The sequence below is a fragment of the Branchiostoma floridae genome, chromosome 4 (assembly GCF_000003815.2).
Source record: "Branchiostoma floridae strain S238N-H82 chromosome 4, Bfl_VNyyK, whole genome shotgun sequence".
In the NCBI taxonomy this organism is placed as follows: Eukaryota; Metazoa; Chordata; class Leptocardii; order Amphioxiformes; family Branchiostomatidae; genus Branchiostoma; species Branchiostoma floridae.
In genome coordinates this window covers 25000532-25016307 of record NC_049982.1, presented here as the reverse complement: position 1 = coordinate 25016307, position 15776 = coordinate 25000532, and the positions used below count along the sequence as shown (strand labels likewise).

At 41.4% G+C, this 15776-nt stretch overlaps 1 protein-coding gene across 1 annotated transcript in view; it reads right to left on the bottom strand.

Moving 5' to 3' along the window:
• LOC118413406 overlaps positions 1 to 921 on the bottom strand; it is an 11402-nt gene extending 10481 nt beyond the window's left edge. Inside the window, exon 1 of the mRNA XM_035816770.1 lies at positions 783 to 921. Within this exon, the coding sequence (XP_035672663.1) occupies positions 783 to 885 (103 nt within the window). The 5' untranslated portion in view covers positions 886 to 921. The remainder of the gene's footprint in view (positions 1 to 782) is intronic.
• Between the last annotated feature and the right edge of the window lie 14855 nt (positions 922 to 15776).

Below are 15776 nucleotides of genomic sequence, written 5' to 3'. Positions count from 1 at the left end.
TATTTTCCCTTTTCGTCAATATCGACAATATCAGGGAAAACTGAAACCATCACAACATGCTAAAAATTCATAAATCTAAAACCTCATCAGTAGACAAAAATTGCCGTAATGAAGTCTGCTTTGGGGGCAAATAAAATCTTACGACGATAGCGAAATTTTGAACATGTTCAAAATCCATTTCAGTCCTATTTTCGTCATAGGAGGCTCCCCGATTTACTATGATTTACCTGCAATTGACGCAAATACGCTCTAATGACCTCATCGTACGATGCACTACGATCCTTGTGACCACGGCTTCATATATTTAAACCATTGCTTCCGATTCTTCCCCGACTTACGACGTACTGCGCTTATGCCGCGCATAAAACCTCCATCGCAGTCAATCGTACGATTCTTGTGACCGGGGCTTTAGACACAACGATTTACGACAGAGACGTGATTATTACTAGAGAGAAGTACTTAGAACTAGTTGATTTCGAGCTGCGCTCCGCAATAAGCAAAGTCAGAATTAGCGCTCATCCTCTTGAAGTGGAAAGAGGGAGATATAAGAGATTACCAGTGTGTGAAAGAATTTGTAAATATTGTACATCTAAAGCAGTGGGAGACGAAACACACTTCATTTCCAAATGTTCATTCAATGAAATAGAAAATAGGAATAGCCAACACTAGTATTAGATTAGAATATTATTTATGGCTGTCCATTGTCACTATGTGTATACCATGTACATGTACTTGCAATTAGCCCTCGGGCACGAACTTGCAAATAAACTTCTTATTATTACCGTCTGATTCAGGTTCCGCTGGTGCAGACGACACACCGGTCTGGTCCCTCAGAAGGAAGACAAGACTCATCATCGCCATGGTTACGGCACACTTTCCCGCCATTTCTGTTAGTTTGAGTCAAATCGAGACCTTGACAAAGTTCCTACTGCAAAAGGGCATGTTGATTCGATTATATCGTCCGGTTATTTTCATAGTCATTCAAAATCCTGAGCAGCCATTGGTGACTATATATAGGAATGAGAAAGTTCCCTCTAATTAGAAGTGGATGACCACAACCTCTAGGGGAGATGCAATTAGACAGTAATTAGAAGGAAAATAATTACGACTTTTGTGGCGGATGTGCAGGTGTTGGCAGACTGGCGCACCAAAACGGTGTGTGTGTGTTTCGGCAAAGTTTTGACAGATTTAGGCGAAGAGTTCGGTGGGCATCACTCACTCATGGCGTGATGGCCTTTTCAAAAAACGCAAGGCCGGGGCATGGTGGAAATCGAACCCTGGACCTACTGGTTCTGAATCCAACGCTCTATAGCCATTGAGGGTCAACGACACCCCTGAGTAACCTAATTTACGAATTTCAATACATCACTTATACGTTCCTTGATTACGTCTTAATTACTGCAGTTCAGTTTCAAGTCGACGATACAATTTCTACTTAAGGTCCCATTCATTTGCTAATGACCTTAGTGTTCATTAGCATCGTCATGGTAACCAATTATTTGTAGTGAAAATCCATGCGAATTAGTTGTAACAAAATTAGACTAGATTCAATGAGCACTTATAGGACACACATTCGTCGCCAAGGTGGGCATCGATATATACACAGACAAGCGTTTCGAGATAACATAAGGTTCGTTATTCAAGATTTTACTTTGTACGTCATGTAACGTTTGGTGGACCCTATTTGCATAATCAAAACGAACGTGCCTGAACTGATCGAAGAGAAAAAAAGATAGGATAGAAATGTAATACTCGTAACATGTGCAAGTGAGTTAGAGGTCTACATTATTATGCAAAGGTTATGCAAGTATTTCCATGATTAGCATATCTATCTAGGTATGACATCGGCGAACTCGAGCTTAACCTGTGACGATTTTATTTCGTAACGACAAATTTAGAACGAAAACAAAGAAATGAGACGGACAGAAATGTGTCCTTTTTTCTCCTTGTACCAAGGTGGTGTTCACCTTGAAATCTGTAGGTGTAAGTTCGATGATCTTCGATTTCCGGCCGATTACCAAACTTTGAAATACTTTACAAATCGTACAAACTACTCTCTCTCTGATAAGCAGTCAGCATTTGGGGCAAGAGTAGTCAGCATTTGAGGCAAGAGTAGGGGACTAACACACAGACCACTGCCAGTGGACTAGACTAATCTCCAGGCAAATCTACCGGTGGCATAAGGGGTTGAACTGGCCAAGGAGTGTCCTAAAGCCCCGTTTACAATTCATACGGACGCCGGCCGAATTCGTAGATCGGTCAGAGCTCGCCTAAAATCAACATCGCCCGAGCATCGGCTTTACTTTTTATCAAATAATCTGCACCGTCACAAATTGGACGGGGCTCGGTGTTTCCCTCCGGAAAGTTCAAGTCATTGTCTTTCCTGCTTCTTTGGTGCACAACTGACATCCCACGGAGGTTTAAACCCCAACGGACGAGCTGTTAAAAGTCGCCCGAAGCCCGCGTAATCGCCCAAACGCCGGTCATACTCCGGCCGAAAATGCCCAGTTGGAGCTCGCTAACAAGTCGACCGAGCTGAATTCTTAATTTGTTATGCCCCCTTTACAAATCAAGAATTTAGCTCGGCCGAGTTGTTGGCGAGCTCCAAATGGACATTTTCGGCCGGAGTATGACCGGAGTTTGGGCGATTATGCGGGCCTCGGCCGATATTTACCAGCTCGGCCGGCGTTTGCGGGGCACTTGCAGCTGCGCTTAATTTCAGCGAGGCCTCGGCGGCGAGCGTTGAGCTCGGAGAGCTTGTCAATGGGTTGCCTGTAGCTCGACCGGAGCTTGTCCGAGCAATGGCCAAGACTTGGCCAATACTCGGGCGGCAACCCGACGGTTTTTGACTCTCTCTTTTTCGGTCGGAGTTTGCCCGAAGTCTTCTGCCTCGCGCCAGACTCGTTCGGGCTTCCTGCAATAACCGGACGATATTCCGTCGGACTTTTAACATGTTGGGCGTGCTTTGAGCGAGCGTTGTGCTGGTGTCGCTGGGAGCTCGGGAGGGCTCCGGCAGAATTTTAACTGTCAACTAATCAATTTGACACCTGTGTTGAATACGTGCCTTTGTTTTGGGCTTTCATCTTTAGTAAAAAGTTTGTCCGAAATATAAGACAAATAAAGACTATTGTATGAACTTTTCTAAGAAAGCTGCGTACCTCTTATAATATAAGGCCACACGAAGGGACACGAAGACAGTACTTCCTATTTATTTTTTTGCTATAGGTTTGGATGTGTGAGATCATATATTCTTCATGTCTGAAGGTTTCCAGTCTAAAACTCGAACGGCCTTTGCCGGCCTTCGCTCGAGGGTCGCCCAAGGTTTGCCCGAGGTTCGCCCGATTTCCGCAACGTCAAAACTATTGTATTATGTTGAATAAGACTGGTCTGTTAACTTTATGGCTCTTGTGATAGTTTTCGGATTGGTGTATCACAACATTCCTGTTGATATTATTGTTTTCAGTGTGCCCGTCCACTTGACCTTAGCAAACGAATCCAAAACATTGAGATCAACCAGAAGAAAATGCAAGAGGAAGAGGCGAAAGAGAAATACGCCGTTCTTGAACGGTTGGATAATATAGAAGCATACTTGCAAAGTACCAAGGAGGACATGGATTCCAAAATTCGAAATCTTAAGGAAGGACAAGACAAGCTGGAGTCTGCACTCGCTGCTACCAATGAGAGCTTGGAGGATTTTACGAAAGACACCAATGAAAATCTGTTGCTCTTTGAGAGCATGGACCCTAGGATTCGGAGCCTTGAGGAAGGACAGGACAAGCTGGAGTCGACACTCAATGCTACCAACGACAGCTGGGACTCTGACACTTTTATCAAAAGCACCAGGGAAGGTATGATGATCTTAACGAGTCTGGAATCTAAGGTTCAGACTCTAGAAGAAGGGTTGGAGGCGGCCTTGGCTACTTACGACAGCTCGAATGCCCCGATCGCAAGATGTGTTCCATGCACAGCAACTTCCGTTTCCGTAGAACTTATGGAGGAAATCATGAACACGGCGGAGAGTCGATTGGGAGGGTCAAGCGGAGAAGAAGAAGAGTCAAGCGGGGAACAAGAAGAGTCAAGTGGAGAACGGGAAGAGTCAAGCGGAGAACAAGAAGAGTTGAGCGGAGAACAGGAAGAGTTAAGCGGAGAACAAGAAGAGTCAAGCGGAGAACAAGAAGAGTCAAGCGGAGAACGGGAAGAGTCAAGCGGAGAACGGGAAGAGTCAAGCGGAGAACAAGAAGAGTCGAGCGGAGGACAAGAAGAGTCGAGCGGAGAACAAGAAGAGTCGAGCGGAGAACAAGAAAGGTCGAGCGGAGAACAAGAAGAGTCGAGCGGAGAACAAGAAGAGTCAAGCGGAGAACAAGAAGAGTCAAGCGGAGAACACGAAGAGTCAAGCGGAGAACAAGAAGAGTCAAGCGGAGAACAAGAAGAGTCAAGCGGAGAACGGGAAGAGTCGAGCGGAGAACAAGAAGCCTTCTTGTTCACCGAGTCGAGTGGAGAACAAGAAGAGTCAAGTGGAGAACAAGAAGAGTCAAGTGGAGAACAAGAGGATTCAAGCAGAGACATAGGCACACTTATCCGTTCCAGAGCTTATTGTAACCACACCGACAGTCAAAATCAGACAGGGCGGACGTTGGACCTGGAAGGTACCTACACAGTCAGTCGGGTCAGCATCCTTCACAGGACTGATTGCTGTGGTAAGTATGTAATAGCCATAATCCGTACGCACATGTGTCAACAAGTGTATTTAAAAAAAATGCCATTGCGATTGTGACCTTTGATTTTTTGTGGATGGATATGGATGTGTCGGAATGCTTATGTCTTTTTATGAAAAATATAAAAAAGAGGATCAATACTGTTTAACGTCCGCTCGCACATCAATTTTTATCCTGCTAAATAAGGGTTTATGACCATACTCATATCTGTTAATCGTAAAAAGCAGCTGCTGTACATTGGGCATATACATACATTCAATGAATTGAAAATAAAAGTCGAAAAACAGATACTTTAATATAAAATCACATCCTTCAGTCAAACAAGAAATGTGAATAAACAAAACTGAAAAAAAGTATTATTTTGGTATGTTCAGTCCTTCAATTTCAAAATGAAATCAACTTTTGTTATTTTACACTATCGGATCAAATTAGGGGGTCCAACAAGAAGTCATCCATATCAAATTACCATGGCCTAATGATTTTAGTAGAGAGAAAACTTTAATGACTTACTACAGCTCCTAAGAAGTGGCGCGGGGACCACCGTTGCGGAGAGAACTACCCTGCTGTAGACGGCAACCCTGCTGAATGCAACCCGAGAGATACCATCCCATGCTGTTCCCCTTTCGGCTGGTGCGGTGACAGTTATGACCACTGTGACTGTCTGCATTGTATCGACTACAGAAACACAGGTACATTATCAAAATACTTATAACATTGCTTTGTACCGTCAAGAAGTCTATGTTTTCGGTCGCTATATGCCAAAAATAGTTTCATCAGGTTAACGTTGGTAGAATATAGGATATGAGAGAATTTTTTTACACATACAACAGGTGCTGACATTGCTTAAGTTTCGATATCTCTCAAACACCTTCGTCAGAGGTTCTAAATGGAGCTTCAGCTCACCGCTATATGTAGCCGATATAGGTGGCCATTTTGCGGTGGGATTGTTTTCTCAACGCAAAAGCTATAAGAACCATGTAGCAATTTCATGCGTACCTATACGACGATCTCGTATGGAGATCATAATTTAACGATTGGTGACTGTTAGATATAGGCCACTGGATTGTAGTCGGTGTATATCACCTAGTTTTTAGCGACGCCTCAGGCGCGGAGCCGTTGGTATAGTAAACTGCTATCGAGTCGCAAATATTCAAAAATTCCCCCTATGCATTCCCTTGGAAATTAATTTTTGGCAATGCCCTATAAGAGGTGTCTTTCACATAGCAGGGAATGATTGCATATCTTAGGTGGTATATTCTAAACACTGTTACAGATTTTTTTGAGAGGCGCATTTTGTCACAAGAAATAATGATAGCAATGTTATGTTCATTCACCACACAGTGACCTACAACCTGACGTTTAAAACGAGTAATGAAGGGTGGTCTGGGACTGATGATGAATTGACAGTAAAAATCTACTCTGACGTTTGCCAGGACATCTGTACGGCAACAAGAATATTCCAACTAATTCGTGGGTAGGTAAATTGTTTAAGGGTTAATGTCTCGCCTGTTCCTCGGTAAATTTAATGTCATAATGCCTGGTCCTCTGCTATAACAATCGAATAAAACAAACGAGTCAGCAAAGCGAAGGAAGTGGTTTTATGAGGTCATCGTAGTAAAGGACCAGGCGTTATGAGATTCCATACATCGAGGAGTAGAGCGTCATTAACGTTATAATAACATTATAATAACGATAAATCGAAGCTGGCAGTTGTATATACATATGCCTCTGTAACATTAGATATGCAGTTCAGTTATCATTTTTGTAGAAATACTATGGAAATGTACTTTTGTGCTTCAGGTACAGAAGTAAGTTGTAGATTTCATTTTGAAGCCAAAATTTCTAAGGATAATATCTCGAAACATTATAGCCATGCAGGTATGTCGAATCTTTTCAAATGTACTTTTACTTATTACTCCCTGACATATATATTCAATGCCCTGTACATCTGTCCTTCTAATTGGTCAATGCTCTGTTTGTCTCTTATTCTCATCGGATCCCGTTGTTTATGTCTATAAACGATCCGAACCAATCAGAAGGCGAGGTACAAAGGATGTTGACCAATCAGGAGGGATGGACCCAATTGTGCTAAATGTTAACGTTGCAGAGATAGGCCTGTCACTGCTAACATCACACCCGCCAAGAGATAGCCCTGTCTCTGCTAACATCACACCCGCCAAGAGATAGCCCTGTCTCTGCTAACATCACACCCGCCAAGAGATAGGCCTGTCTCTGCTAACATCACACCCGCCAAGAGATAGGCCTGTCTCTGCTAACATCACACCCGCCAAGAGATAGGCCTGTCTCTGCTAAGTCAATTGTTGCATTTTTTCCACATGATCAACATCAAAGGACTGAGTACACTCATGAATTCACTGCGCCAGATTTTGGACATCCAACACGGCTTCGGCTTATAATTTCGGGGCATGACTGGCTCAAATTAGATTGGGTAAGTTATGGTAATATACATTCATGAAATTAGTGGTGAATCAAGACTTAAATCATAAAATCAATGGATAATTTCCTCATTTTGTATGCACGACCGTAAAAGCCTTCTGATCAGAAGACTTTCAAAGATATGGAATCCGCCATTTTTCACCAGCTCTGAATAGGGTCGTCACGTGACCTGGATGCCAAAGGTCACACAGAAGATGTGAAAGTACACAGTTCATTTGTATGTATTTACGTGGAATCAAATTCAGATATATTGATATAGCCAACCAAGATAACTTACCATTAGATAATTGATGGCAAGTTTGAACTATTTCAAAGATAATATATTCACTTACAGTACAGTAGCTCTAAATTGTTTAAAGACTTAAAAATGAAGGTTTGAACATATATGTCGGAAAAATGTTGGAAGTAACTGCAGAAATACGTCTTTCATTAGAACATAGTAACACTCTAGTGACTCTATAACAAACATTCTGCTTTCTAGATTGAGCTCTCCAGTGCTGATACTGGGAGCACCTACCGTTTTTCCTGCCCTACCAATGGTGGTTGCCAACTATCAACTGATACCTCAGAGGGTCACAAACGGATCGACCTGTCTGTCGACGGTTAGTACTTGTGTGTATCTTGAGTTGATGGTTTTGTAACCAGTCGATGCGCTGTCGAATCATTTTCTGGCAAGAGAGAACCCGGGTGTCCACGCATGTTGACTATAAGTTAACTTGTAAATTCATCTGTGTTCAAACTTGGTAGAAGTAATTCTTGAACTAGTTTGATTGTAATATCAAGGTGATTTTTAACCTCATTGGTAATATCAAGGAATGAACAATCCACTGCTGCCCTGACGTCACGTTATGCGGATAGAACACGTGTCTCAGTGAGCAGTGGATCATAAGTTGCAGGAAGTCTATGGCGCCCACCGTCTAATGTTGAATTTTTGATGATCTCTCAGAATACACAAATAGGACACGCAACGGAGAGATGGAGCGATATTGGTTAACACGATGCCCTTTTGAGTGTTGCTAGAAATGCATACAGTAATTTATGATACAATCCAAAGCCAAAGGAACTATAGAACAAGCTTAAATAACATAAGTTAGTTTGTCAACACAATAACTCAAGAAGGCCTGGCTGGATTGTCTTCACAGAAACCGGCGATACTAGGCTAGCACTCGACGACACATATTTTGCTTTGGAGTCTATGGCATCATTTCCGTGTCAAAACATCGTATCTAAAAACGCAAAAGCAAAAATACGTCTACGATATACTATCGTTTTACGTATACGATATCACAATTCAGACTATGAATTTCCACACGGTATCGTTCTGGCATGTACATGCAGACGCCATAGCGCACCTTTCGTGATACGATATTTAGAAATAGAAGGTACATGCCAGAGCAATACCGTATGAAAAAAATCTCGTCAGAATTTCGTTATACATAATTGCAATAATTTAAGGTACGTCTTATATTATTAACGATATCTTAGCAAAGTGAATTTTGCTGAAATTTTTATTTCGAGACGATATGGCATACGTAAAACGATATCGATTATGGCATCATTTCCGTGTAGAAAATTCGTCATTTCGGTAGGAGAAAAGGGGCCTTATGAATGATTACAATTTTAAAACAAATTGAATTCAATTTTTTTCTGTTTTTCTGTCTCGACAGATTCCTTAAAGAGGCGATAAAGCGTAACGATACAACGCTATCACCACGCAATCACGCACGGTAGCACATAAAGTTATGCGTTATTACCCCACGCCTGTCATCAACTATATCTTCCCATCCCAGACTAGCTTACTATACCCCACTTCAAAATTAAGCCAGCGTGTATCGAATACTGTCTATGGCAATATATTTGTTTCACAAACACGGGAGCTGTTACGTGACGTTTTATCTAAATTCATGTCACATTGGACGACAAAATACGTGACGTCCGACGTATTACAGAGACGTTACACTTACGTGACGTCCTTTTATCAATAACTTAGCCAATTCTAGAAATGTGACGTATGTCATACGTGATGTGATTAAAAAGTGGGACGTGGACAAGTAATGTCCTGCTCAATCTGTATTCATGGTCGTTAACTAATTTTAAGTTATTGATACAATGAAGTCACGTATGCCGCGCTTTCATGTGACGTGTTCGTAATAGGTACGACGTCACGTATTTGACGTCCCATGTGACGTGAATTTAGGAAAAACGTCACATATATACCTCCCGTATTTTTAAAACAAATATATTGCCATATACTGTCTTTTTAAATCACATAAACCAGGAGATTGCCAGGTTGGAAATGGAATGTCCTACCGAGGAACAGTCGCCGTGACCGGAACAGGCAGGACGTGTCAGCGCTGGGACAGTCAGACACCCTATACACACCCCTGGACACCTGCTGATCACCCATCATCCGGACTGGAGCAGAACTACTGCCGGAATCCGGACGGCGACTCCGGAGTTTGGTGCTACACCACGGATCTAGAAAAGGGATGGGACTTCTGTGACGTACCATTCTGCGGTAAGGTCTGATTATGTAACATTTAGGTCTGTGGTATGATCTCCTCTCATCTATCTGTACTACATTTGTTTCACGTGACGTTTTATCTAAATTCGCGTCACATGGGACGTCCGACGTATTACAGAGACGTCAAACTTAGGTGCGGCATACGTGACGTCATTTTATCAATAAGTTAGCTAATGTGACATGACGTGATTAAAAAGTGGGACTTGGACAAGTAACGTCCTACTTGATATGTAGTAATTGATCGTTAACTAAGTTATCGATACAATAACGTGAAGTCACGTATGCCGCGCTTTCATGTGACGTGTTCGTAATAGGTCGGACGTCACGTATGTAACGTCCCATGTGACGTGAATTTAGGTCAAACGTCACTTATCTATAGCTCCCGTATTTTTGATACAAATATATTGCCATACTACATCTGCTCCTCGACATTTCAATCTTTTAAAGGTAACTTGAATAAAAGAAACTAAACGTAAATGCATTTGCGATTATTCAATTATAGCAGGGAAAAAACGTCGTAGAACGATATCGTTTTAACCGGAAAATACGAATATCGTAGACCGATTTTCGCTATTTTAAGGTACGTTTTTAGATACGATATTTTGACGCGGAAATCATGCCATACGAGTCCGCTTTTTGGTGTCACAAGACACATAGTCAACCTAAAGAAGACCATGTTTGTCATACAGTTACTGTAGACGAATTTACGCTAATTCAAGGTACCGTTTGCAAAATTGACACGAAGACTATGTCAATCAGCTCGGGAAAAATTCAGTATCAGTTTATTCTCTTTGCAAATCTATGTTTCATTGAATTTTGATCCCATTTAAGCTTTGCATGCAGTCCAGAGGCAAGAGAAGTTCATGGTGCGAGTTGGCTCGAGCGAGATACCCGATCAGAATGACCAGTGCGGAGAGACTTACGTGGACACTCCGCTAGATGGACAGACCATTGTGGTGTACTGCAACCCACCGATATCCGGTCGTTATGTGTCCGTACAGCAGCTAGTGGAGCGGTCAGATAATGTAACACTTTGTGAGATGAAGGTCTACGGTACCGGTTAAAACTGTGTGAGGTGGAGTTCTACGTATACATGTACGGTACCGTTTATATCTGTGTGAAGTAGAGGACTTCGGCGTCGGTTAAAACTGTGTGAGGTGTAGGTCTACGGTACCGGTTAACCCTATCCAGACTGGGCTTTTTTGCACCAGGGGGTGATATGCTTGTCAAGTTTTATAATTCCTGATATTTGTATATCATTATGGCGTAATATGACGTAATTATGACGTCATTTATAGATTTTTCTGCTACAACGGAAAATTCCAATAATACCAAAATCTTTCACACAAAAAGTTACCAATAAAGGTTTCTTATCAGTTTAAGTGTTATAAGACTTCTGTTGTCAAAAGCCGACGCAACAAAGTCAAAATGACGTCACAAAATGACACCATCTGTAGTTTAGCTATCCGCAATCTTGGATTATCAACCTTAAATGCCTTAAGATAAATTTTTTTAGCATATAAGGCTAAAACCCCATGGAAAACGTCCACATGAATGTTTTCTGTAAGAAAATACCAAGTAGTGATGAATCCGGGTGAAAATAAGCTGGTTATACTTTTCATCGTGATATTGTCGGCCATCTTGGAGTTTGACCAATTACGTCATCTCCTTAGCATAATCTATAAATATTTAGTTAAAAATGTTTAACTAAGATGTAAGATGTTAAAGATTTATGAAAAGAAGTTTAATTTAGCAAGAAAATCTTAAAATCACATTGTTTAAACCAAAATTAGTGATTTTTGAAAATTTGCCTTTCAGAAACCCGTTGTCACCAAATTTGGTTTTTCTCACAAGCCGTTTATGAGCTATACGACGTCAAAGTTGGCTCGGACACTTTAAGCCCCCCCCCCCCTCTGGATAGGGTTAAAATTGTGTGAGGTACCTGGTAGTACTGTGCAAGGTGGAGGTCTACAATACTGGTTAAGACTGTGTGAGGTGTGGCTCTACGTACAGTTCCGGTTAGAACTGTGTGACGTGTTGCTCTACGGTACCGGTAAGAACTGTCTTAGATTGAGGTCTACGTACGGTACCAGCTAAAACTATGTGAAGTGAAGATCTACGTATGTGGTATCATTTAAAGCTGTGTGCTAGTGGAGGTTTACAGTGCAGGGTGAAGGATACAACTTGCATCTGGCTTTCGGTAGAAAATGGTCATTTGTGGTATTTTGAGGTACACGTGAATATTATGGTAAATTTTGCAAATAAGGGCCATATTGATATAATTTCATACATACCAAACTCTCTCTCTCTCTTTGCCTTCCATTTTGATATGAGAATTTCATACATTTACTTAAATTGTGATTGGGTTGGTGTAATTTAGTCAAATAATTGACATTAGTGTTCTGTGGATTTATACGACCAATCTTAGAATACGCGTGTCCGGTATGGCACCCAGGAATCACTAGTGCCCAGTCTAGGGCCATAGACAACGTTAAAAAAAGAGGTTGCCGCATAATTCTATGTTCCACCTATGCTAGTTACGACATGGCTCTAGACCAGTTGTCTCTTCCGTCTCTGTGCAACAGACGGCACGAACTCTGTACAAAGTTTGGTACCTCTTTGCTGAGCTCTTCGTCTTTCTCAAAATGGCTACCGCCAAACCGTGTGAGCCTCCATGGCAGGAACCTCAGGTCTAAACACCAGATAACACAATTCCACTGTAGAACTGCTAGGTATAGGAAGACTACACTACCTTACCTTGTCGACTTGCTAAACAGTTCATATTGCTAGTGGTATAAATAAGCTTTGGATGTATACACAGTTATTTTAAAAATGATTATTCTTATGTTTTATAATGTTTGGAATTGTGCACCTCTATTGCTTTTCATTTTAATTGTAACATGTGTAAAACATACTGCAATTCAGCCGAAGAAATGAAGGCTGCCATTGTATGCTTTTGTTTGTCGCTCGATGCGAAATAAAAACCATTCATTTATTCATTCATAAGCAGCAAAGGAGAATGAGTTGTTTAATGTGATTTGCGTTTGTCTGTTGATCCGATGCGTTTCACATTAAAACAAATAATTTATCGATGTAATTTTCTGTTTCTCGTTTCTTCATTTTGTATTTTTTCTGTATTAGGAAGAATTTGATATTATCATCTGCAAAGGAAAGTAATGTTGACGTATAAAAATATCAACCTGAAAATACGTTTATTTTTTTAATAATATTTTATGTATTTATTTACCATGTAACCCTTTTTAAAAAGTCATCGTTACAAAAGCAAAAATAAGAGTACAACAAGAAAGGAACAAAGGTGCAAAAAAATCAAAGCTTGTACTCTACTTGATCACCCTGGTGTTGATGGGGTCACAGCGCCGCCTGGCGACTACTGTCTGATACACAGGCTGCTGTCCAGGTTGACGTCATAGAGACAGACTATTCACTCTGCGCGACGATTGACCTATTCAAATTACTGTAAAAGCATTTAAATTCGCGGGGATTTCATTTCGTGTTAACGGGAAAATAGAGTTTTCCCGGTGGTTTTTAGTTCGCGGGAGCGCCATAGACTGTATTCAAAAACAATAATGGAAAAAATGTTCGCGGTGAAGTGGTCACCACGAAAACCGCGAACATATAAAACCACCGCGAACATTTCTGCATTTACAGTGTTACAAACCACTGCCCACACGGACTTGAAAGACGATGGGACTACCTTAAATTTTGTTTCATTTTCTTATCGGATCTGTTCTGTATCTGTATCTATATAGCCGGTATAACCGGTATAACGGCCCGTCACACCAAGCTTTTGCACATCTATCTGCAAGCGTTCTTTAAAACGACCAAGAGAAGATGCCCCCACTGTACTTGGTGATAACAAATTCCACTCTACGATAGTTCTGGGAAAGTACGAATTTTTGAACACATCAATTCTAGGTCGGTAACTCTGGTATTTGAAGGCATGACTGTTTCTTGTTCTTTTTTGAGCTTTTTTGTCTCTTTTTCTAGATTAAACCTCCTCGTTTAATTCATAGTCTTCAAATATGGCGACACAACCATAAACAGTTAGTAGAATGTTTGTTTAGACTTCAGGTATATCATTATGCAAATAACCAAATGACTTAATAAAAGTAAAAATGGTACTAATTTCAACACAATGCTTTCATTCTATCCATGCAGTACAAAGATAACGCTTTTCAAAATGAAATAACACTTTTTATTTATGAAATAAATCAAAACGTTAAGCACATTAAGAGTATGGAATTCTTGGGTACAGTACATTGATGTACCGGTTTGGGACCTCTACCTGTATGATTTTTGGTACAGTACCGATACCGCATTCTCCTACGCAGAGGGACCACAGTCGTGTCAAAACGACTTGTGTTACCTCGGCTTTCTTGTGCAATCAGACTAGTTAGGGAGCGCCCTACTTATAAATATTAATGAGCTTGCCCTTATATGGGCAGTCAGCCGTTGGGGATCGGGTGTAGGAGGATGGAGCCATGTAATACGTAACATGATTGGCTGATAGCTTCCCAGCGGCCTTTGCGAGACAGCTTGCGACAACAACAAGCCCAAGAAAGGCCTACTCTCTGATTGGTTGACAGCTTGTTTATGGCGACATTCATAATAGCCACTGATAGGGCATGGGATAGCAGGGCCCCATAAGGTAAACGGACCGGGCGTTAGGAGGATGCGATACCGGTGCGTGTACACATCCTTATCGGACAGAGCGAGGTGGGACCGACCCTAGTGCGCATGCGCGCCACGAGAGAAATGAAAGAGAACACATAGGGGGGCAATGAGTCAGCGTATGGTAACAAGAATCAATTAACAAAAGACAACAGTTAGACCATGTTGATTTGATCATATTGATAACATCCTCTGGGATCCCCCAAAAGTGGAAGCCTGGCATATACCCCTCAGTATTATAGCTCCCGAGTCTCTTCTGTCCTCTCGTATTTATGAAGAAGACAGAAGAGACTCGGGAGCTATAATACGGCTAGTAACTAAAATAACTGGTTTGGAAATGTGACATAGGCCTAATAATTTTGAGCTTCAAGCCACTGCAGGTGGGAGAAATTGAAGTTGTAATTTCCTGACTGTCTTTTAAGCGAATGACCTAAAACGTGCAGACTCCGAACGGGATATTCAACTACCAGTAGAATTATGGCATATTTCAGTGACCGGGAGAGCGATCCTGCCAGCGATGAGGGTGTGTCTACAGTATCCCCGATCAACATCTCTTCCGGTAGCATTGTAGTGATCTCTACACTGTCATATGTAATTAGTTTATCTTGGCCCACGAAAGACGAACAACACAGCGAAACATGCAGATACAAATATAGAGGTCAACGACCTGTAGAGCATATGGCCAACTTGCAAAACCTTCTTTATTGAAATACATGTAAAAATACAAATAAACGGACAAGGATAAAGTGACGGCGGACTCAAGTTACATTCAACTTATATTAACGCCGCCACTTATACAAGGATTGTAAATAATAAATTATACAGGACAATAATAATTAGATAATTACATATGAATGAACAGTGTACGTGAGTCGACCCCCCTTACCGGAGTAGAAAACTAAAACAAAGAATTATACTTGAATTTAAAAACGATTTGTTGTTGAAATGTAGACATGTGTTGCTTCCATAATTCTGCAATTGACATTGAAGGAACAGACAGAACTACCGTGTAAGATCAACATTTCTTTAGCATTATTTGCAAGACTGTGGAAATTAAGTATATGTACAAGTAACCCAGAAAGTTTGCAGAAGAGAACTGAGCGCTGGTAATTATGGGTAGGGCAGTGCAAAAGGTAGTGTGAAATCGTTTCGTATGGACACCCGCAGCTGCAGGCTGGGCTTGACACTAGACCCCGCGTGAAAAGACTGTAATTCAAGCTGCAGGTGCCCATACGAAGTCGTGAAATGAGAATGCAAGAGTGTCGAGACCCGAAGCTAAAAAGGCTGAATTTGGGAGGGCGTATCGTTTTAAAAAGATGTTCTCGAAATTTCGAGAAATCGAGTGTACGAAGAGTTAAGTCCAAATTGTTCCAAGCAGTGATGGAATA